We start from the raw sequence: 20616 nt of genomic DNA, 5'->3' as shown, positions 1-20616 counted from the left end.
TTTGGCCCATGTCTCTACAGTCTTGTTTCTTCTCTCATTTTGGGGGGTATTTTTGTTTTTCTTTTCCCTCATTCTATTTTGTTTACTTGATTCTGGATTCCATGGCCAGTGTCTTATTGACTTGTCCCAATGCGGCTCACGTGGCCATGGCCTCCAAATTCACCCTGTATCTGGGCCTCTCATTTCTATCCAGGTTGGACTTAACTTTGGCTATTCTGCAAGCTCTTGGTTTGGGCCACACACCTGCCAGCTCCAGCCCAGCTCCCTGCCTTCTCCTCTCTCTGAGGCTTTAACAACTCCCCCCACCCCCCCGCAGCTTTTAAAGCCTAGCTCTGTCCCTTAAAAGGCTACTGTGGACTCTATTTTTTGCCTCCTGGTTAACTGGACAATAAACCTTTGTATGTCTCTTAATGACTTAAATTGTTTTCAAAAACATGATCCAAAAATAATTTCAATTATCCTTAAACACTCTTGTGGAACGGGCAAAGTGAAATCGTTGCAAACTTTACTCAACGCAGTGCATTTCGGAATTTTCAGTAGGAAGATGCGTTTTGTGTGTGTATGTGTGTGTGTGCGTGCGTGCTCACATGCTACTGCACCATCTGGTTTTTGTTTTTGTTTCTTTATGGCAAGTTCAAAAGGTTGAAGACATAGTAACTCGTTCACAGCGGTTAATTCTGCTTCCTCTCCCTGCTGAGAATTTGCATCTTCCACCCCAGTGATCAGAACTCTGGTGGCGTAGTGGTTATGTGTTGGGCTGCTAACCACAAGGTCAGCAGTTTGAAATCACCCGCCGCTCTGCAGGAGAAATTCTAGGCTTTTTGCTTCTGCAAGGAGCTAGTCTAAGAAATCCACAGAGGTAGACTTACCCTGCCCTGTGGGGTCGTCATGGGTCCGAATTGCCTCAATAGCAGTGAGATTTTTGAGCCTGACCCCAGCTATGTGGAATCCTAAATCTTAATCTCAATTTTAACAAGATCCCCCCAAGTGATTATTGTACACACAAGAATCACTGGGGGGCGGGGCTTGTTAAAATGTAGGTACCAGCTCTTTATATCTCGGGGGGGGGGAGGATTTCTCTGCCTGTGGTGGGGGGTGGGGGGCAGAAGCCCTTTCTTATCCTTGACCCCACGGAGAGCATTTAAATAAACGAGACAGAAGTGTTCACATGTCCTCTTTCAGTCCCTTTGGGGCCTGTACCTGTAGATTCAAAGTAGATCAGATTTGGCGCTGAACAGCCTGGCAGCTATCTGCCAGGAGCACGGGTCCTGGAACTGCCATCGTTGGCCTCGGGGTTCCGTGACAGTCACAGACTGGTGAGTAAAATGCACTTGCCCCACCCTTTCTAGGTGATGCAAGTAGATCTTCTCAGCCCACAGATGGCTTATCTGTCCTGCAGACCCAGGCCCTTCTCACGGAACACCAGGAGGCTTTGACGCCCCCAGAGAGCGCTGCTCAGGCAGCAAACGAACGACGCCAGAGCCACGGTACTTTTAAAAACATTTATATTCATATATATAAAAAAATTAAATATATATAATATATAGTGTGTTTAAGACTAAAAATATAGTACATAATATTTAAAAAAAAGGAAAATGAAAAAAAGTCAGAATAGGAAAAGGTGTGAGGGACGCACAGATACACACTGCTAAAAATCTATGATGGTCTGCCCTAATAAAAATAATATATATTTTCTTCTCTTCGTTATCATCATGGATCCATTTAGTATCAAGGTTGGAGTAGAGAAACTTCAGCTGGAGCCAGCAATCCGAGGTCGCGATCCCAAGAGGAGCTGGGGTAAAACCTCAGGGCCACCGGAAGCCCTGGCCTTCTCTAGTGATATCAGATGCACAATTCTTCTGGGCCGCTATTGCCGACAGTCGCACCACCGGGCTGACTGCACTGACAGTTTGGTTGCTTTCTCCCCAGCTACCGGCAGCTCTGGCGCCCTCCAGAAGTGAATGGAAGAGCCCGGGGCTCACCAACACTCGGGAAGGCCGACGATTGGGGCCAGCAAAAAGCCAGGAACAGGAGACAGGGGGCTGGTAGGAATGAGTGATAGTTCTATGCAAATAGTTATTATTATTTTCCAGGACAGGCTTGTACCACAACTGCCCAATATGGCCTGTGACTTCTGGCAGCAATGATTTCCCCAGGGACAGGGCCTGGAGCTCCCTCACAGTGATGCAGAGAAAAGGGATTCTGTCCCCTTCTCCCCGGTTCAGAAATCTCCCAAGCTACATAGCCCTCTCTCTTGGTCCTTGCCACCAGTCTAGGGGAGGGGGCATCAGGACCAAGCTGACCAAGGTGAGGACAGAGTCATTCGGAAAGAGTCCTGAGAGGAGAGGGGCGGGACTTCATGTGGGGAGGGAGAAGAGAATGGGATACTTAAATGCTAATTTGATGGCCTCTTCACAAAAATAAACGCCTTTCCAATGACATCCCTTGATCTGTACACTGCACTGTCCCACTGCCACCTCCTCCCAGGTTTTGCCAGGCCCAGGGCCCTCATGGGTGCCTTTTGGGTGAGTCTCTCAATAGCAGAAGGGCCGATAGAGGTACAGAGTGGGGACCTGGCGCAGGCACACAGCGCTAAAAACGCAGGGAAGCAGCCAGGTCGCGCAAAGGGGGCCTGGAGTTCAGCGGAGGCTACAGACGTCTACTCTGCAGAGGGAGGCAGTGACTGAGCCTACCCAGTCCACCCGGGGCAAGTTAGCTTTCATGGGGTTCTCATCAAAGCCGAGTGGCCCAACGCTGCTCTGCTCCTGGGTCCAGGATAAGGCGCAGCTGCTGTCTAAGGTCCCCAGTTTCAGAGCGCAGGCCGCACGGCCCTGGACAGAGGGCCCTCAGCTCAGTGAGAGCTGCCAGTGCACGGAGCTGTCTGGCACAGCAGGCCAGGCGTCTCTCAAATCGATAAGCCAAGGCCCAATTGCTGGGATAAGGAGTCCTCTGTCCGAAAGAGCATGGTCCCAAGAATCTTTCCTTCCCGGGAAGCCCTTTGTGGCGCACCGCTCCCACTGCTCCCACCCCAGCCTCTCTGTTCTGTGGTTTTGGTCCCACACAGACGTTGTGACTGGCCTTTGAAGGGTCCATTCTTTTGAACGGAGGCTGGCGACTTCCCTAGGGAACAGAGACCGTAACACTCCCAGAACCACAAGCGCCTCTTCAAGACCCAGAATTTCCAGCAAAGCCGCTAGGTCCCTCTCCTTCCCGCTGCAAGCTGCTCCTTGATGGTGAGGTCAGCTGCGCTTGCTCACTCCTTGCCTGACACCTCAGACTCCAGCCCTCGCCCTGCACTGTGAGTATGCAAAGCTGCCCGAGGCTAGGGCAATGACCCCGCGGAGCAGGGTGGACGGGACACCCATTATTCCCCATGGGGAAAACTGCCCCACAACTCAGCTTGGAGCCAAGAAGCCCATGTGCAAGGGCACTTTTGTAAAACCAAACCAGCAGAAGAACTCTGACTGGGGGCAGTCCAGATACCCCAAAGGCCAGTGGATAGCCCCCCAATTGGTTTCACTCTGAGGCTAAGGGTATGGTTTTTGGTCACAGTTGCTGATCAGGGGGTTTCGGGTGACACGATGGCGAAGTACGTGGTGTGTGCTTCTCTGTAAGCGAGGTGGCCTTCCCAGCTCCTCACCCTTCACTGCCCCCCACTCCCGGCCGGGGAGAGAGCCCCTGGGCTCCCAGGTGAATACAGCCAAAGCAGAATTGTATGTTTGCTTTTTGTCCCCAACCTTTCACCCTCATTTTGCAGGACAGGAAGGAGGGGGGCAAGGAACGCATACAGTGATTCAAGGTCACTCAGTTAATGGCAACTTCTCACCTGGGTCCCAGGTCTTCTGGACACTACTAGCTCTCTCCACTCCCACGAGGCTAAAGGAGCTCTGAACCACTGAGGCTGCTGTGCTGACAAGGACCCACCGAGGTCCAGGCCGCAGGACTCTCCAGCCTTGGCAACAGAGCTCCATCATCGAAGGCACGCTGACTGTTGCTCAGAAAACCTATTCCACTTTGCCAAACATGCTGACCCCAGGTCAGATGCCAACCAGAGCAGTATGCCAAGGGCAGGAGGACAGCTGCCTCTGCACAGGCCTCCCCAGTGAACTAGCTGTGGTTCAGAGCTCAGCTTACTGAGCTACCTTCCTGGTTGTGCTCCCTCGTGGTGACCTTTGGCCCCACTCCTGGGTCATTCCAGCACAAGGGGCCCAAGACTTAACCCCCAAAGGGGGAATGACAAGAGTCTAGCCTGAAGACCCCAAATAAACATGGATGCTTTTTGAACCGCCCTGCTTAAAAAACCACTATCTTTCAACTTTAACTGTTTGCATTATCCACGGCTCCTGGTTTCTGTGAAGCTAATCAACACATTTGCATGGATTTGCCTGCACACGAACCTACGTACATCCTCCACAGACCTTCACAGAGCTCACATACAAGGCTCTGCCGGAAGGTGCCTGCTTGCAGGCGTGGGCACTGGCTGGGAACTTGTCATAATGCCTCCAGGAAGGGCCTCCTGCCTGGGAATCCCTCCGTAAAGAAATGGAGGATGAAGAGCCAGCTTTTGCGGCAGGGACTGGAGCTAGTCTCTCGCTGGTTATTACCAGGGAGTGGCTGCCCGGGAATGTCACCCCACAGACCCATCTGTAAGGGTGTTGATGGCCCGTGGCTGATGAGCATGTAACTCATTAAAGCGAACATGACTAATGAATGGTGACCACCGAGAAAGGGGCAAGGTGCATTCTGGGAGTTGCACACAACAGGCTACCCCCTTCCCCCTACACCCCCCACCCCCAGGCTTTGCAACAGAGTGTAGCCGGAGAAGATGAGCAGACTCCACGCACTTATTCTTGCGGGGAGGAGGCTGGGGTGGGGGAGATTCTCTTTGGAGCGCCTGTTCTCTTTGGTCAGAGGTGGAGGCTGAGCAACAGCCCTGTGGAATGTGTGTGTACGTGTGCTGGGAGGGGGAGTTGGGGGTGGCAGAGCGCACATTGGATGGAGCGGGGAGAAAGCATGGGGGGGAGGGGTGCCTGCAGTGCCCTTCTGCGCCACCGGGCCTTGAAGTCAGCACAAGCTCTCTAGCAGGGGCCTGTTCCAGGCCCCTCACCCAACACCGGGAAACCAGACAATGCGGCCGGGGCTCGCAAGTCCCCGCTCCCTACACAGGTCAACCAATGCTCTGGCCGGTCAGCCAAAGCTGGACACTCAAGGCACTGAAAGTGGAAGAAGAAATCTGATTGGTCCAAGAAAGGAAGGAGGGAGGGGAGACACATCAAATGAGCAGAACCTGTCGCGATTTCTTCTTGCTCCCGCGATGCAGCCATGGAGGCTCTCTGGAGAGAAAGACGGCAGATCGGGCAGCCGGGCTCCCTCCCTCAAGACAGGTCTCACCGCCTGGACGTTCACAATGGATTCAAAGTGCTTAGAGACTGAGAGGAATGGAGAACGGGGTGCCGCCCCTTTCCTGCCCTGGGACTTGGATTTGGGTGGGAAAATCCCTACAGCTTTTCTTTCCGAATGAGGTTTTCATTGTTGTGTTGTGTGTGTGCGTGTGTGTTTGAGAGCACGCGCAGAGCGATCTTTGAAAAATGGCCTATAGCACCCCCACAGCCAGCTCAGGTGAAAGCCACGAAGTGGGGCAGATGGACGGGCAGGGTGCCTGCCTGGGTGGGCTCCCTCTGGTGTTGGTATTGGGAACTGCTCTGTGGCGCACAGCAGTCTTGCTGGTGAATCAAGGTTGGGTTCCTGACCTTTCCTCTCTCCACCCCAAACCTCTCACTGATCTGCCTGGCTCAGCCCGGAGGAGGCCAGTGGGGTTCCTGCTCTAGGGGGACACCGGAATCCCTCTGCAGGCTGGCAGGCCGATGTCCACTGGGCAGCCAGCATGGCTGGCACTTTGATCCCAGTGGAATGAAGGGTGCATTCGAACTCAGTCCTAGGGCTGATGTGTAGACAGAGCTAAAACAAGTCTCTTCTGCAATCTCCCGACGTCGGAGAGATGCACCCCGAGCAAGAACACGAGAGAAGCGAGGGGCTGGCTGGACTAGCCTGTTGTCCACTATCTGGGTCACTGTCACCTACCCCATACTTCTTGTCCCTTGGGCCTAACCCCACTCCACTTATGGAAGACCAGGGGGGTGGGACAGAAAGGGGTTGTAAAAAGTGCCCCCTCTGATCTCCCCAAGCTCCATTTTCCCTGTCCCCGTGGTGGGGGGGGGGCAGGCAAGCGGGTGAGTCAGGAGAGAGACGTGCGCCCGAAGAAGAGGGGTGGGCAGGCCCAGGAGGCGGGTCATGCGCAGAGCACCATCCTCGGGACGGACGGGGTGTTTCTGGGAGACCGGCTCCCCACCTGCCACGGCGGGAGGAGGAAGGCTGACCCGAGACGGGAGCAACGAGCAAGCAACGCCCCTGAATATCAGGGAACTGCCGTGGGAGCCTTCTCCTCTGCCCCGCAGAGACGCCCGGCCCGCGCAGGCTCTACACGTGAGTCTGCATGCGCTGCTGGAAGCGCTGGCCGTAGTCCGAGTGCTGGGAGGTGTACGAGAAGCGTGTGGCTGTGGCGTACTTGCCAATGGGGTCATATGCCTCATATGGGGTCCTCTCCAGGCCGGTGGGGGGTGCTTGGGGGTAGCCCAGTCGGTAGGTGGGGTAGCCGGCCGCCCCGGGGAAGGGATGGGAGTTGAACTTCTCATAGTTGTCGTAGGACAGCTGGCTAGTGGTGTCTGTGCCAGCCGGGGCAGCAGGGCCCGAGGGAGTGGACTCAGCGACATAGTCGGAGGCCGGGGCTCGGCTGTAGGTGTTGAGCTGGGCGTAGCCGCTGGAGTGTGAGAGCCGCGAGGAGGGGCGCCCATCGAAGCGGGTAGTGGGGCCAGCGGCCCGGTAGTCCGGGTACAGCACAGCCCTGGACGAGGGGCGGTCCTCGTGGGCACGCACGTTGTAGTAGCCATTGGTGGGGTCCTGGGGCAATGAGAGAGGAGGATGGACTTTGCTGCCGGCTGGCTCCAGCCAGGCAGAACCAAACCACCACCTCCATTTATTCAGGAAGCCCCCAGCCCACAACTTCCTCCCCAGCCTGCTCTTACCTCTACCCACAGACCCTGGCCCCCACGTCCCCACCCAGCCTCCTGCCCTGGGGCCTTCTCCCCTCACCTTCATCTCATATTCCTCCCGGGTGTCAATGGTGTCACAGCGCAGGTCCTGTTTCAGATCCACGTCATCCTTAAAGGACTGAGGGCAGCAGCGGGGGGTGGGGTCAAAGTGGAGGCCCTGCACGGACCCCTTTGTCACCTACCCACTTCCAGCGAAGGGAATGGAGACCCAGACAGACCTGGCCCCTCTTCAGCAGATACCCCGGGGTTTAGCACCAAATGCATTGCTAAGATGCAGTGTGGCTGTGAGTCCTGCCTAGGACTGCTTCCTCATCGGGGCAAGGAGGCAGCTGGCCCAGAACACGAAGGCTTTCCAGTTCTAACACTCAGTGGGGGAAGAACGGGGTGAAGGAGCCTGAGGAGACAGCCAGCTGTCCTTCCTGTGCTGGAGGGCATTTAGCCCTGGGGGTGGCTTGTGGGGGGGGGGGCATGTGTGTGCATGCATGTCCGTATGTGTACCTATGTGCCAGGACCAGGGAGGCAGACGGAGGAAGGAGACAAGGAAAGTGGTTGTATGAGGTCTTTGGTGTAGCCATGTACAGGGGGAGTGGGCCCCGGGGGGCAAGCCCCTCACCGAGTAGATGGCCTTCATGACCCGGGTGGCAGTGGAGACGCTGGCAGTGTCGTCTTCCCGGTCAGAGTGCATCGTGAGTGGCTCTCGGTTCACTGTCTCCACCTTGATGTCCAGTTTCCGGAGGGTCACGTCCTTGCGACCTGGAACACGGAAAGGCTGCCTGGACCACAGAGTCTCTGCCAGCCTGGGCGGGGAGCTCCACTGCCACGCCCCCATCCTGTCCACCCTCCGCCTGCAGGGTGCCTGGGGAGGGGTCCACTGCCTGGGCAGGGGCAGGCCCCACTTGTACTCACTGCCTTTGCGGCGCCGGTAGAGGAAGAGCAGCAGGGCGATGAAGGAGAAGATGAGGAGGATGCCCGCGCCGATAGTGGCCCCGGCGATGATGCCCACGGGCAGCACCTCTTCACAGGGGAAGGAAGGGAACAGAGTTATGGCTGGTGCCCTGCTGGGGCCGCATGGGGGCCTGAGCTCAGTGGTGGCTGGGGGTTGGATCACAGGCGGCATGGGCAGCACTGGGTTTACAGTGCTGGACGGTTCCCTTCCAACCAAGCTTGCTGGTGGACAGACAGTATTTGGCTCCCATCAAGCCAGATTAGAAAAGGTCGGGTTTGAGGTTGGACTTCAGCCTGAGCCTGGGCTTGATCACCAGGAGCCATCCACAGCTGTGGCCCCATGCTTGTCTCATCCCCGCGCCAACAGGACTCTGGCTCTGGTTGTCCATCTGCCCCGCCTATGCCAGGCCATCTGCTATAGAAGCCAGATCCCTCTCCTCTTTTCTGGGCTGGGCTCTTGTGTGAGGTCAGCAATCTCCAGACGTGCTAATCTGCTCTCTCTTCTCTTTCGCCATCTGTGACCACCCACCCATAGCTCTCCACCCAGGGCTCACCGCAGCTCCCTTGGCCCCCAGAGCTGAGCACAATGTCCTCGGCAGATCCGGTCTCCTTCAGATCCTGCTCCAGGCCCTGCCCCACCTTCCCCCAGCTACTCTGAGCTTTCCTACCCCAGCTATGATGGGATTAAGGGGTTTCCACTGGTCATTTCCATCTCCCATGTCAGATGGCTGCCTTCCTCTCATTCACTCGGGAGTTTGGAAAGTCAGAGGCAATCTTCCTATGGCTTGAGGTGTTTCCTATGCATCTCTGTGACCTGACTGTGGAGGCTTTGGAGGCAGGGGATCAATGCTCACTGAGCCCCCATGAACAGGCCGGAGAAAGACGGGGCTTCCGACCCCATAAAAGAGTTCTGGTCTCAGAGACCCACAGGAGCTGTTCTCCCTTTTCCTATAAGGTTACCATGAGTCAGAATCAACCCCATGGCAGGGAGTGTGGTTTGGGGGGATGAGCCGGCCATTTCAGACACATTGCTCCATTTAGCCCTCCAACAATCCAACCAGATAGGTTGTCTTGATCTAGTCTTCAAATGGGTCAGAACCAGACAGTAGTACCACCCAAAGCACACCCTCTCCCCCCAGGGGAGAAAGGGGGGTAGATGGCCAGGCTGCTCTGCCCTCCGTCCTGGAGCCAGCGCTGCCAGTCACCTCGCTCTTCCAGCTGGATGATGGCGGTGCCCGGCCCGAAGCTGTTCCAGGCAGTGCAGTTGTAGTGGGTCTGGAAGTCGGCCTCCATGACATTGTTGATGGTGAGCGTGGACAGCACCCCACTGCCCGAGTTGGTCCTCTCCACCGTGTAACGTTCCAGGGTCCCCACCTCCAGGAAGTTCTCCTTCCATGCCCAGGCCTGTGGAGGGGGAGAGCCCAAAGGGAGTCGGGAAGGGGCAGGTGGTGGAAACACGCAGTCAGGTGTCACCTGGTTCCTCCTCCAGGCATCCTCAGGCCGTGTGCAGAGGTGGTCCTGAGCCCAGTCCAGCACGGACCCTCTAACAAATGTGAAGGCATGCCACACCCATGGCCTCAGACTGGTGGCGCTGAATTTCCATACATGGCTGAGCCTGGAATTTCTCAGGGGAGAGTCTTTAAAAGGTTGGTTCTTGGGGCCTCACTCCTACATCTGAATCTCTCGGGGAGAGGCCCAGGAGTGTTTGTATAGAGATGCCCATGTGAGGCAGATGCAGCCCATCCAGCTTCTGGGGACCCCTGGTGCCTCAGAGAGAGTCCTGGACTGGGAGTTGAGAGCACCGCTCTGCTGCTGGGTCCCCTCGTGGCCTGCCTTCCCCTCTCTAGGACTCACTTTCCCCGCCTCCCCCCACCCCTGAAAACTGGGAAGACCAGCCTAGAACTAGATCCGTGGCCAGCAAATGGTGGCTCATGAGGCATATCCGGTGCTCTGGGTAGGTACATGTGGCTCTGGAGTCAAACTATAAATGAAAATAAACCATCATCATTTCATCTAGAAGCTACCATTCTGATAATGGTGATTTCACTTATTGTGAATATATGTCTACAGTACTCTTTTGATGAAGTCTTTTAACACACACACGAGTTTTACTTTTAGTAGGGCCACAGCTATCTATTTTTGTCAGAATATATATATGGATCTTGAATAATTTTTAAGTTGCTCTGAGGGACAGGTTTGGCTCTGTCTCAAAAGTGTGCTGACCCCTGAGCTAGATAAGGCTCAAGGAGTCCTCCAGTGTGAACAGCGCGAGGGTCTAACTAAACCCAATTCAGTCTCCACTCTAACGTTACCGTTAACCAACCTGCAGCTGGCCCGGTCACTAACCCAGCAGGGCTGGCGAGCAGTTTTCCCCAGTGCCCTGCCAGGGCGGCCCACCCTGCATGTCCCCTCCCTCAGTGGAGGCCCAGGGAGGGGGAGCCGCAAGGCCTGGCTCCTGTCCAGGGATCCATCCTCCTGGATCTTTGAGAAAAGGCCCTTGGGAGCCGGGCCTCCCGCCGTCCGGGCGGCCATGGTAATGAAGTGTCCCTGGGCAACCCCGGAGTTAGCCAAATGGTCATTAAATGTGATGAGGGGTTTGACGGTTAATGGTCGTAGAAGGGATTAATGGCTCATGGTGGGGGCGCGGGGGGAGCAGGAAGGAAGGAGCCCAGTGGACTGGTGGAGGGAGGGGAGCTGGGGGAGAGAGGGAAGGCGGGGCTGTGGGGAAAGAGGAGCCATGGCTGAGGAGAGGAAGCTGGTGGGCAAAGGGCAGAGAAGGGGCTGGGGGAGGCTCAGGAGGCTGAACAAGAGCAGGGGATGGAGGAGAGAGAGCGCCAGAGTGCTGGCCCAGGGGCAGGAGAGGTGGGAGGGATGGGCTGCTGTTAACAACCACTTCTCACAGCAAGCTTCTTTTTAAAAAATCAGCCACCGGGTCGACTGTGGCGAGGGACGACACTGTCTCCGTGAGAGTAGAACTGCTCCACTGGGTGCGGTCCGGAGCCTGGTTTTCCAGAAGTGGATCAGCAGGCCTGGCTCCAGAGGCACCCCTCTGGGTGGATTCGAACTGCTCACCTTTCAGTTAACAGCGGGAGCACATTAACCATGAGCTCCTGTTTATCATGGTTGAGGTTACAGAGACCCCGCATTTTGCACGGGGTCTCGGAGGCATCGAGGAAGAAAGTGAGATTTGAGCGAGAAATGGATTGCAAATGCCATCGAGTCAGTTCTGACTCAACGGGGGGCCACGTGCGTTCAGAGTGGGTTTGGGCTGCGTGCGGTCTTCAAGGCTGTGGCAGTAAACAGAGTGGGGCCTCTCTTCTGAGCCACCTCTGGGTAGGTTAGAACTGCCAACCTTTAGGTCAGCAGCCAAGCCCATACCGGTATGCCTCCCTCCAGGGATTGCAAGTGACAGAGAAGAGGGGCAGAGGGTCAGGGTCAGATGTGCAGGGTAGAGGCGAGCGGTGGAAAGAGCAAAGCCGGAGGGAGTCGGAGGCTGCGGAGCCCGGCAGCACGGTTGCGGGGATGTCCCCGGCACTCACAATCCGATCTGGGGGCGGCGTGCTCCCGATGAAACACTCCACCTTGCCGCCGTCCCCCCGAACTGCGTACTGCACAGCCTCACTGGAGATGATCGGGGGCCCTGCAAGCCAGAAGACGGAGTCAGGGCCAGGCAGCGCCCGCACGGCTGGACCACCCCCACCTCACCCCACCCGCACCACCCACTCACCGTTCACGTACAGCGGCACCTCGCGCTCTGCCACTCCGATCCGAGGCACGATGGCGCGGCAGGTGTACGTGCCGGCATCTGCCTGGGTCACGGACTTCAACAGCAGCTGGTTACTGTTGCTCAGAACCTGGGCAGAGAGAGCAGCCTCGGGTGGAGAGCCAGGAGGCCTGGGGCCCTAGGTCCGTGTGGGCCCCACACCGAAGGCATTGGAAAGAAAGCAGGAAGGGCCACAAGTGAATACCCAGAAGGGAACGCAGGTCCCCGAAAGCGCCTGGCCCAGCCCCTGGCCTCTTGACAACACCTTATCTCTGCGCGATGGAGAGCAGACAGTGGAGAGCGGAGAGCAGGCATGGGGAGGGCAGGCATGGGGAGGGAAGGTGGGGGAGGACTGTGATGGTTTCCAAGGGCTTGCTGCAGGTCTCTGTGGAATTAGGCTTTCTCTAGCCAATCACTCCAGCCTCCTCTACCTTCCAAAGCTTCACTCCTACCCTGGCCTGCGCCCCCACCCCACCCCCCCACCCCCGGCATTGCGTCCCTCCCCTTCTGGCTGTTCTCCAGGTCTCTGGATCCTAGAGATAGCCCAAGTTCAAGGAGGAAAAGAAGGCTGCGAGCTAGCCCCCCACCTCTCCCACCCCCCAGTGTTCAGAATAGGCGGGCAAAAGTCCTACCATGTTTGAATCCTTTTTGGTCCAAGTGAGGGTGAGCGGAGGGTTCCCCACCCAGACACAGGTGAGGGTCACGTCAGAGCCGATGTCTGTGGTGGTAGGTTTGGGGTCAACCACAATCCGGGGGGCAACTGAGAGAGCAAGAGGCAGCTTGTCAGGGTCTGAGTCTCATGGGGTCAGTCCCGATCATCCCCCCCCCATCATCTGGTCACTCACAGTGGACATTCACCAGAGTGCTGACATTGGTGCTCCCCACTTTGTTGTGGACCTCACAGGACACTGGCTCCGTGAAGAAGGAATAGTCCACATTGGTCTCATAGCGACTCTCATGGGCGTCTTCAATCAAGAACCCCCCCTTGGCCCACCTGCAGGAGATAATGCAAAGGTAGGAGCAACACTTGGACCTTACCCAAAATCCGCTGCTGCCGCCGCCCCGCCCCCCACGCCTCTCACCTGTATCCCAGGATCTCAGGGTTGGCCGTGGCCTGGCACGTGAAGACCACGCGCTCACCCTCCTGCACCGTCTGCGGCTCAGTGGACAGGGTCACCGTTGGAGGGTCTGCAAGGTGGGCGACAGGAAGCAGGGTCTTAACCGCCTTGAGTTTCTCTGCCCTTCCCTAGCACTTACACTGGGAAAGCACCACACTAGGCTGATCAGGAATTTTGAGTTTCCAGTAGCAGCTCCAAGGCCTTCCTCCCCTCTTCCCCACTGGTGGCTCCCAGGAGGCCTGCTAGGGTGTCTGCTAAGGATACTTACTACCTGAAAGTACTTGATGGTTGCAATTACCCACTCAGACCACTAGGCGTCAGTGTGGACTCATTTGACTCCCTGAAAGATGGTTGGAGGGGGTGGGGGGCGCCGGGGGTGGATCCCTCAATTGCTGTCCACACCCCTACCATTCCCTAGGCCGGGCGGATTTATTGAACATCTACCTGCCAGGTAGGATGCTCTAGGTTTGATGCACTGATACTATCATTTCCCAACCCGGGGAAGTAGGAAAGGGCCCACATTCCCGCCCCAGAAATCTTGGGGAGCCAGATGGGGTTCAGAACATTGAAACTTCCAAGCACAGACCATCCTGTGTGCGAGCCCCCCCACCCCCATCCCCAGGGTCCGGAGGAGACCCACAATCACACACCCAGTACACCTGCATGGTTATTCATCAGTGGATGAATAAAGGCTGCCCAGAGCCTCGTTTCAGGACAGAAAGGGGCTGCGTTGGAAGCAAAGACCCACAGAGTGGAGGTGTACCTTCAAAGTTGCCTCCTGGTTTGAACAGAGCCCACCCCACATCCCAGCCCAGGCTCAAGAGGGGCCTTTGCCCCGATGTCTCTGGGGGAGATTCTCAGACTTCTCAGAGCCTCAGATAGTTGCCCGCCCTCCCCTCCCCTCCCCGGGACCCTGCTCACGGTGCACATCCAGTTCAATGGAGGTCTCCTTGCCATTCGGGATGGCCTCGTTCACGCTGCGGCAGGTGAAGACACGCCCGATGTCCAGGTCCGTGGGGTTAATGAGCAGCTGGCTAATAGTGGTCTCCCTCTTCCCGTCCTTCAGCAGTTCCTGGGGCAGAACCGGGGTGGGAGACATGGTCAAGCCAAACCCCACCTCGGGTGCCCTCAAGGGGAGCTTGGGCTCAGAGGTGGCCTTGGGACGCAGTACTTTAACCTGGTGCTTAGCCCCGCCTCCCTACCTACAATCTCCTCCCTGTGGCTCGGGGGCTCACTGGGGGAGTCTTCTGAGTACCGGCCAGGCCAAGGTCCTCCTCTTCTAGAATGTTCCCTGGCCAACCCATTCCTCAAGGCTGTTGCCCTGTTTGAACACGTGCCCTTCGCAGTCAGTGTGGCCCGCACACTGCTCTAGGCGCCTCCAGCCGGCCTCACGGCGCCCCTGTGTGCTTGCGTGTCTGACACCTGGAGGCAGGGAGGGGGCTCAGAAGCTCATCACAGTGGGTCAGTGGCACTTGGCCCGAGGTCTCCAAATATGGTCACCCGTCCTCCCCACCCCACCCCATGCTGTTTCCCAGACTGCAAACTGCCCAGGGAAACCCTTTATTAACTCCAGCGAGGCTCCAGATGTCCATAGCTGTGCCCTGCCTTTGCTTGGTATGACTGGGTACAGCTCCAGGGTGGCTCTGATTTAACATAAAAACCCCCGAGGAAGGGATACTACCCATGGGCATTGACAGGTCACCTGGTGCAGCTGCCAAATTTGAAAACAGGCAGCCCTAAACCACTACTGTCAAGTCCATTCTGACTTGCAGGGATCCCACAGAACAGAGCCAAGGCTCCGTAAGGGCTTCCTTTGGGTCTTGTCAGTCTGGCAGTGTAAAGCAGACCGTCTCTGTTCCTCCCAAGGACTATCTGCGGGTTCGAACTGCCAACCCTGCAGTTAGGCACCCCGATGCTGAATCCACTCCACCATCAGCCAACTTCATGCAGCCCCGGAGAAGAGTTTGGGCCCCAACAATAGCTTTGCCCTGTGATTCGGGGCAAGTGACTTGGTATTTCTGTGCCGGAGCTTCCTGTGTCTAAAAACGGATGAGGTCACTCCTCTCAATGGTGAGGACCTGGGAAAGTCAGTCACAGGTCATCCCAGGTTCAGATCCCAGCGCTGCCATGTGCCACCTGTGTGACCTGGGCGGGTGACTCAACCTCTCTGATGCTCAGGTTCTTCTCTGGTGAAACAGAAATGCCTGTCCTGCAGACCCACTGTGAGCCTGGAGAGCTGCTGTTCAGAAGGTGCTTCTCCCAGGGCTGAGCATTCAGGTGGCACGGAATAAATGTTAGTTATTATTACACGAATTCTATGTCTTAGAAGTACAGCCAGAGTACTCCTTAGAGGCCAAGATGACGAGACTTCATCTGGCATACTTTGGCCATGTTGTCAGGGGAGACCAGCCTCTGGAGAAGGGCATCATGCTTAGTAAAGTAGAGGGGCAGTGAAAAGGAGGAAGACCCCCACTGGACTGATGGACTGACCCCGTGGGCAAGGATGACGATGGCGCAGGACAGGGCCGTGCTTCATTCTGTCCCACCCAGTGTCCCTGTGGGTCAGAACCACCGTGATGACCCCTAACAGCTCCGATATATAATAGCTCCTGAGCCCTGGTTGCACGATGGGCTGCTAACCCCAAGGACAACAACTCGAAACCACCAGTCGCGCCTAGGGAGAAAGATGAGGCTTTCTACTCGGTACAGAGTTACAGCCTTGGAAACCCACAGGGACAGGTCCACTCTGTCCTCTCTGGTCGCTATGAGTCAGCAGTCACAAAATAGCAGTGGGTTTTTTTTTTTTTTTGCTGTTGACTAAACAGTAACATGAACACTTCCATTTGGGGGGCGTCACGAGAGGGTTGGGCCAGCTGGTCGCTAAGGCCCCTTCTGTGTCCCCGAGCATGTGGTGAGGCCATGTGTGAAAGCAACAGCGACGAGAAGCCGAGAGCTGGTGGGTCTCACCGTGCTGGCCACGGCGCCCTCCTGCTGCGTCCCGTCTCGGAACCAGATGATGGTGGCGGCTGGCTTGGCGTTGAAGGCTCGGCATGTGAGGTTGTGGGGGATGTCTGCCTGCAGCAGAATCACAGGGCCGCCATCAATCTTCGTGTCCTCTGGGGGGACTGTGGGGCAGAGCAGAGCACAGTCAGCCTGCGGGGGAGCCTACCTTGGTTACCCAGCCCCTGCCACCTCACATAACCACGCTGTCCACTGCACCCAGGCCAGCTCCATCCATGGCCTCCAGGGCCCGTAGCTCTCTGGTCCCCACCAGTGAGGTTTCTGAGCAAGTGCCGTAGTCCGCTACCATTCTCCTTGGCGCTTGTCTTGTGCTGTACATGGAAGAGACGCCCTCAGAAGGAGGAAGGTGCTGGGCTGTCTCCAGGTTTAAGTATAGTTCATTCCCAGAGGGCCTAGCACCAAGAGGGGGCCTGTCGCACAGATCTGCTTACTTCCTCTCCCCTCCTGTCTGTTCCTCTGCCCTCGGGCAGCCAGAGGAGCTGGCCTATTACGGCGACCTCCCATGGGGACTCCCTACCTCCACTCTCTCCCACGTGCTGGGGGGAGCCAGCAAGAGCTCAGACTCCTAGCTGCCTACCCATCCTGTGACTACCTGGGTCACTAGACCAGTGAGGTGGAGGCTTAGAGGTGGCTTGAGAAGTCTCCTGGGCTCTGTCTGGGCTCTAATAACCCATGTCATCAGGCGGATCCAGGTGGGCACAGGAGAGACACCAGGCCCAGCCAGCGAGGTACTCTCCTGTGGTGGTGGAAAACTCACTGCCATGGAGTCAATGCCAACTCACAGTGGCCCTATAGGACAGGGTAGAACTGCCCGAGGGTTTCTGAGATTGTAACTCTTTATAGGAGTAGAAAGCCTCATCTTTCTCCCGCAGAGCAGCTGGTGGTTTTGAACTGCTGACCTTGCGGATCACAGCCCACCTTGTAAGCCTTCGTGTCAACACTAGGCAACCAGGGCTCCTGTGTGTCAATGAGCGAACATTTATTTTGTTGTGTCCCTGTGTCTACAGCCTCAGTGTCCTTGTTTGGAAAATGCAAGAATAACATTGGGCCCTACTCCCCAGGCTTGTGGCTGTGCCGGGGGCCCCCCTGAAACCTGGGAGGTGATGGACAGACGCTGCTAGCTTATTGCTGTAGGCTGCAGCACTCCACAGGTGTGATGTCACTGACGCCTTACTGCAAACTGTAAGGCAACAATCCTGCCATGGTAAATATCATGGACCCCACTCTACGGATAAGGAATGGAGGCTGGAAGATGCTGAGCCCATGGGCCCAGACACACAGAGGGCGTGAGATGGCCAGGCTGGGGTCTGGACCAAGCCCACCTGACCCACAGTTCCTTCTCATCGTGGCTGCCCTCAAGCGGCGTTGACCACTGGGAATGAGGAGGTGTGTGAGAGAATGCAGGTCTGTACTGTTGGGGGACTTCTTCTCAGCCCTGCCGTAAGGAAGGAGGAAAGAGGCCCTTCTGTGGAGAAGGCTGGCCCAGGGAGGTGAGGAATGACGGAGGGGCATGGCCTGGACTGTTACATGCAGACAGGCTGGCACCACGTGCTGGGCACCACCCACTCCTCATTTCTGCCCTACCTACAGGCTGTGGGTGAGCGGGGAGGCAGGAGGGAGCAGTGAATGCCCTGTCCCCTTGCTCCATCAGATCTCCATTGCCCCTCTCCCCCTGCCAGGTGGGACAGCCCCCATGCGTCCGCAGGCCTGGCAGCACCTCCTGTCATGCGGTTCCCCCACTGGCCTACATGCTTCACCAGGCCCTGGTCCCCTCAAGACCCAGGGCCATTCTTTCACCCTGTCTGCCTGCCTCTAACTCTGTGCTGGGGTACGGGTGGGGGTCCTATCAGGGGCCCCGGACAGAGCCAGTTATGGAGGACTAAAGTAGGGAGAAGGCTTCCTAAGAAGCTCTTTTCTCCCTTGGAATTCTGGCCCAGGGTGGGCGCTCCCCCGCCCATGAGGAATGAAAGGTGCCGCCTCCCCCTTGAGCCCTGAAACCAAGGCCCTGCCTTCGAGTTGGTTCTGCACAGGGTGTCCCGGGGGAGGGCTGCTCGGAACTGCGGCCCAGTTCTCCTCGGAGTCCCCAAGACCATGGGTCTCTAGGGAAGCAGATCGTCTCCTCATGCCCCTGCGGAGTGGCTGGTGGGCTCCAACCACCACCCACGTGGGTAGCAGCCAGCTGCTTAACCCTCTGTGCCACCAGGCCTCCTCGTGCCTGCCCCGGTGGTCATCGATTCCTGTCCTCTGACCTCAGTCCTGCTGGCTGTTCTTCCCTGTTTATCGGGAAAGCAAGCCGGGCACCAGCCTGGGAGCCCCACCCTCCTGGGCGGGGCCCTCTAGAGCTCAGCATCTAGACAAGGCACCAGGCAGACCCTCCTAGTTCACAGCTGGCAGCTGAGCCAGCGGCTGGCAGCGTGACGCCGTTTTTCCCAAGAAGGAAACTGATGTCCTAGGGTTGTGACCTTCTCAAGGTCCATCTGGAGCCTGGGTGCACCCCGATGTCCAGGCCAGCACCGTTCCCGCCACACTTGGCTGGACGTCTTGTCGTCCGTCGCAGCTCCCTCCCAGACTTCCTGGTCTATAAGCTCTGTCTTCTCAGCTCCTCTCTCTCTGCCATCTGTCCCGGGAGCCTCCCTGCTTCAGTGATGTCAGGTTTAACTCCCTGCCACCGAGTCCATGCAGTGACCCTGTAGGACAAGGTTTAACTGTCCCCGTGGGTTTCAGACGCTGTAACTCTTTAGAGGAGTAGAAAGCACCATCTTTCTCCTGAAGAGCGGCTGGCGGTTTCAAACCGCTGAACTTGCAGTTAGCAGCCCAACACGTCACCACTAAGCACTCAGCCATCAGTGCTCCTGCTTGCTGGCAGGTTGGAGGGAGGGGAAGCAGAGGGAGCCAGGCAGGAAAGAAGTCGGGGGGGGGGGGGGGGTCCATGACAAAGGCATGGAGAGACCAGAGCAGAAAACACCACCGAGCAGAGGCCACAGAGTGGAGCGCCGCAGGCAGAGGGAGCTGAAGGGGCAGAGTGCGGCAGGGGCACCTCGGAGCTGGCCTCATTCCTGCAGGGTGTTCCGAGAGTGTCCTCATTATGCAGACAGCCTCGGGTGTTACCATAGAGGGACATCTGCTCTGCCCCCACCCATGGGGGCGGGGGAGCTGCCTGAAGCAAAGCCTCCAAGAGACAGGGCCCATGCAGGCAGTCACTGGAGTCTCCGACACTCAGTGCTCAGCCTGCACGGCTCATTCCTTCTGGTCCCATGCCCCTGTTCCCTGAGGGGGCTGGAGGTGAGTTCGAAGGAGGGGAGCAGGGAGGGAGGAGAGGAAGAAGGACTGGGAGAGTCGGGGTGGGGGAAGGCAGAGAAGAGTGAGGGATTATGGCAGAGACCCCTAGACCCACAAGCTGTGCCTGCCATGAGAGCTGGGGAAGGGAGGGACAGGATGGGGTCTTTACATCTTTGGACAAAGCAGGGACAGGGCACCTCTTCTCTCTCACTAGACTGCAGCCTCCTGTCTGGGAGCTGCCTGGGGGTGGGTTGGAGTAAAGGTGAGCTTCCACACAGCTTGCCCATCCCAGACCCCCTCTTGGAAAGTTGGGAGGGAGAAGTTGGGGCCAGGATGAAGCCAGGAGCATGGAAGGGAGGGCTGGGGAGTTACAGAGGGAGGGAACTGGAGCGGGCAGGGAGAGCACTGTGGGTTAATCATTGGGCTGCTAACTGCAAGGTCAGCAGTTCAAAGCCATCAGTCACTGCTTGGGAGACAGAGGAGGCTGGCTGCTCCCGAAGAGATTGACAGCCCTACATGGAGAGATTGAATTGCCCCCACAGAGGGCTGCTATGAGTTGGGCCAGGCTCCATGGCAGTGGAGGGAGAGGCAGAGCGGTGGAGGATGGGGTCCTGGGGTAATTACTGAGCACGGTGAGCTTGGCCCTCCTGGACCGCAGGGCGGCCTCCGTGGCCTGGCACTCATAGGAGGCGTCATCGGAGAGCTCCGCATCTGTGATCTCCAGGTTGTACTGTCCGGCGTCCGCGGAGCCCACGACCCGGTACCGTGGCCAGGCTGCAGGGGCAGAGAGTGAGGCCAGGATCAGACTCAGCATGCATCCACACCAGCCTTGGCCATCCCGCCCCACGATGCACCCATCCCCTCACCCTTACCAGGGTCCATTCTGGGTTCCCTGCCTGCTCTTGCCCCTTTAACCTCTTTTGGGGCACCAAGGGCAGGGGAGCTGGTCCCAGACCTAGACACCGTGACGTAAACCCCACACGCCCCACACTGTGAGGCTGGACGCCATGAAGCAGGAGAAGCTGCGAGGCAGGGGGAGAGGAGCAGGAGCAGATGAAATCTTCGAGGCTGTTTGCAGACAAATGTCTCTCATAATAACAGGGAAGAAGGGGGGGGTGGAGAGGCAGAGAGTGGGGAGAGGAGAGGGGGGAACGTGTGGGCACTGAGAAGAGATAGGCACTCCCAGGGGACACGTCTCACCCTGCTCCCTAGCCACCATGGGGGGGGGGGGAACGGGGCTGGATGAGGCAAGGGCCCTCTAGCTCCCTGGGGGAGCCCCTGAGCTTAGAGTCTGGGTTCCCGCAGAGAGAGGCTGGGTGGAGGGCCTCTGGCCTTCTCCAGTCCCAGCTCTCCTCTCCCTCCCCCTTCCTCCAGGTCCTCC

At 57.4% G+C, this 20616-nt stretch overlaps 1 protein-coding gene across 2 annotated transcripts in view; it reads right to left on the bottom strand.

The window, feature by feature from the left end:
- Positions 1 to 1488: 1488 nt before the first annotated feature.
- Positions 1489 to 20616, bottom strand: part of KIRREL1 (kirre like nephrin family adhesion molecule 1) — a 119489-nt gene continuing 100361 nt past the window's right edge. The window contains exons 3-15 of one of the 2 annotated variants that reach the window (XM_075563644.1): positions 19860 to 20009; positions 15903 to 16060; positions 13857 to 14007; positions 12900 to 13005; positions 12663 to 12811; positions 12450 to 12577; positions 11782 to 11956; positions 11594 to 11694; positions 9260 to 9458; positions 8016 to 8123; positions 7723 to 7862; positions 7150 to 7227; positions 1489 to 6957 (exon numbers count right to left, since the gene is read on the bottom strand). In XM_075563644.1, the coding sequence (XP_075419759.1) occupies positions 6478 to 6957; positions 7150 to 7227; positions 7723 to 7862; positions 8016 to 8123; positions 9260 to 9458; positions 11594 to 11694; positions 11782 to 11956; positions 12450 to 12577; positions 12663 to 12811; positions 12900 to 13005; positions 13857 to 14007; positions 15903 to 16060; positions 19860 to 20009 (2123 nt within the window). In that variant the 3' untranslated portion in view covers positions 1489 to 6477. The remainder of the gene's footprint in view (positions 6958 to 7149; positions 7228 to 7722; positions 7863 to 8015; positions 8124 to 9259; positions 9459 to 11593; positions 11695 to 11781; positions 11957 to 12449; positions 12578 to 12662; positions 12812 to 12899; positions 13006 to 13856; positions 14008 to 15902; positions 16061 to 19859; positions 20010 to 20616) is intronic. The other variant, XM_075563645.1, reaches the window with a different exon arrangement.

The sequence above is a fragment of the Tenrec ecaudatus genome, chromosome 1 (genome assembly GCF_050624435.1).
Source record: "Tenrec ecaudatus isolate mTenEca1 chromosome 1, mTenEca1.hap1, whole genome shotgun sequence".
Lineage (NCBI taxonomy): Eukaryota > Metazoa > Chordata > Mammalia > Afrosoricida > Tenrecidae > Tenrec > Tenrec ecaudatus.
Note: the sequence above shows the minus strand (reverse complement) of the source record. Positions and strands in the feature narration are given on the sequence as shown.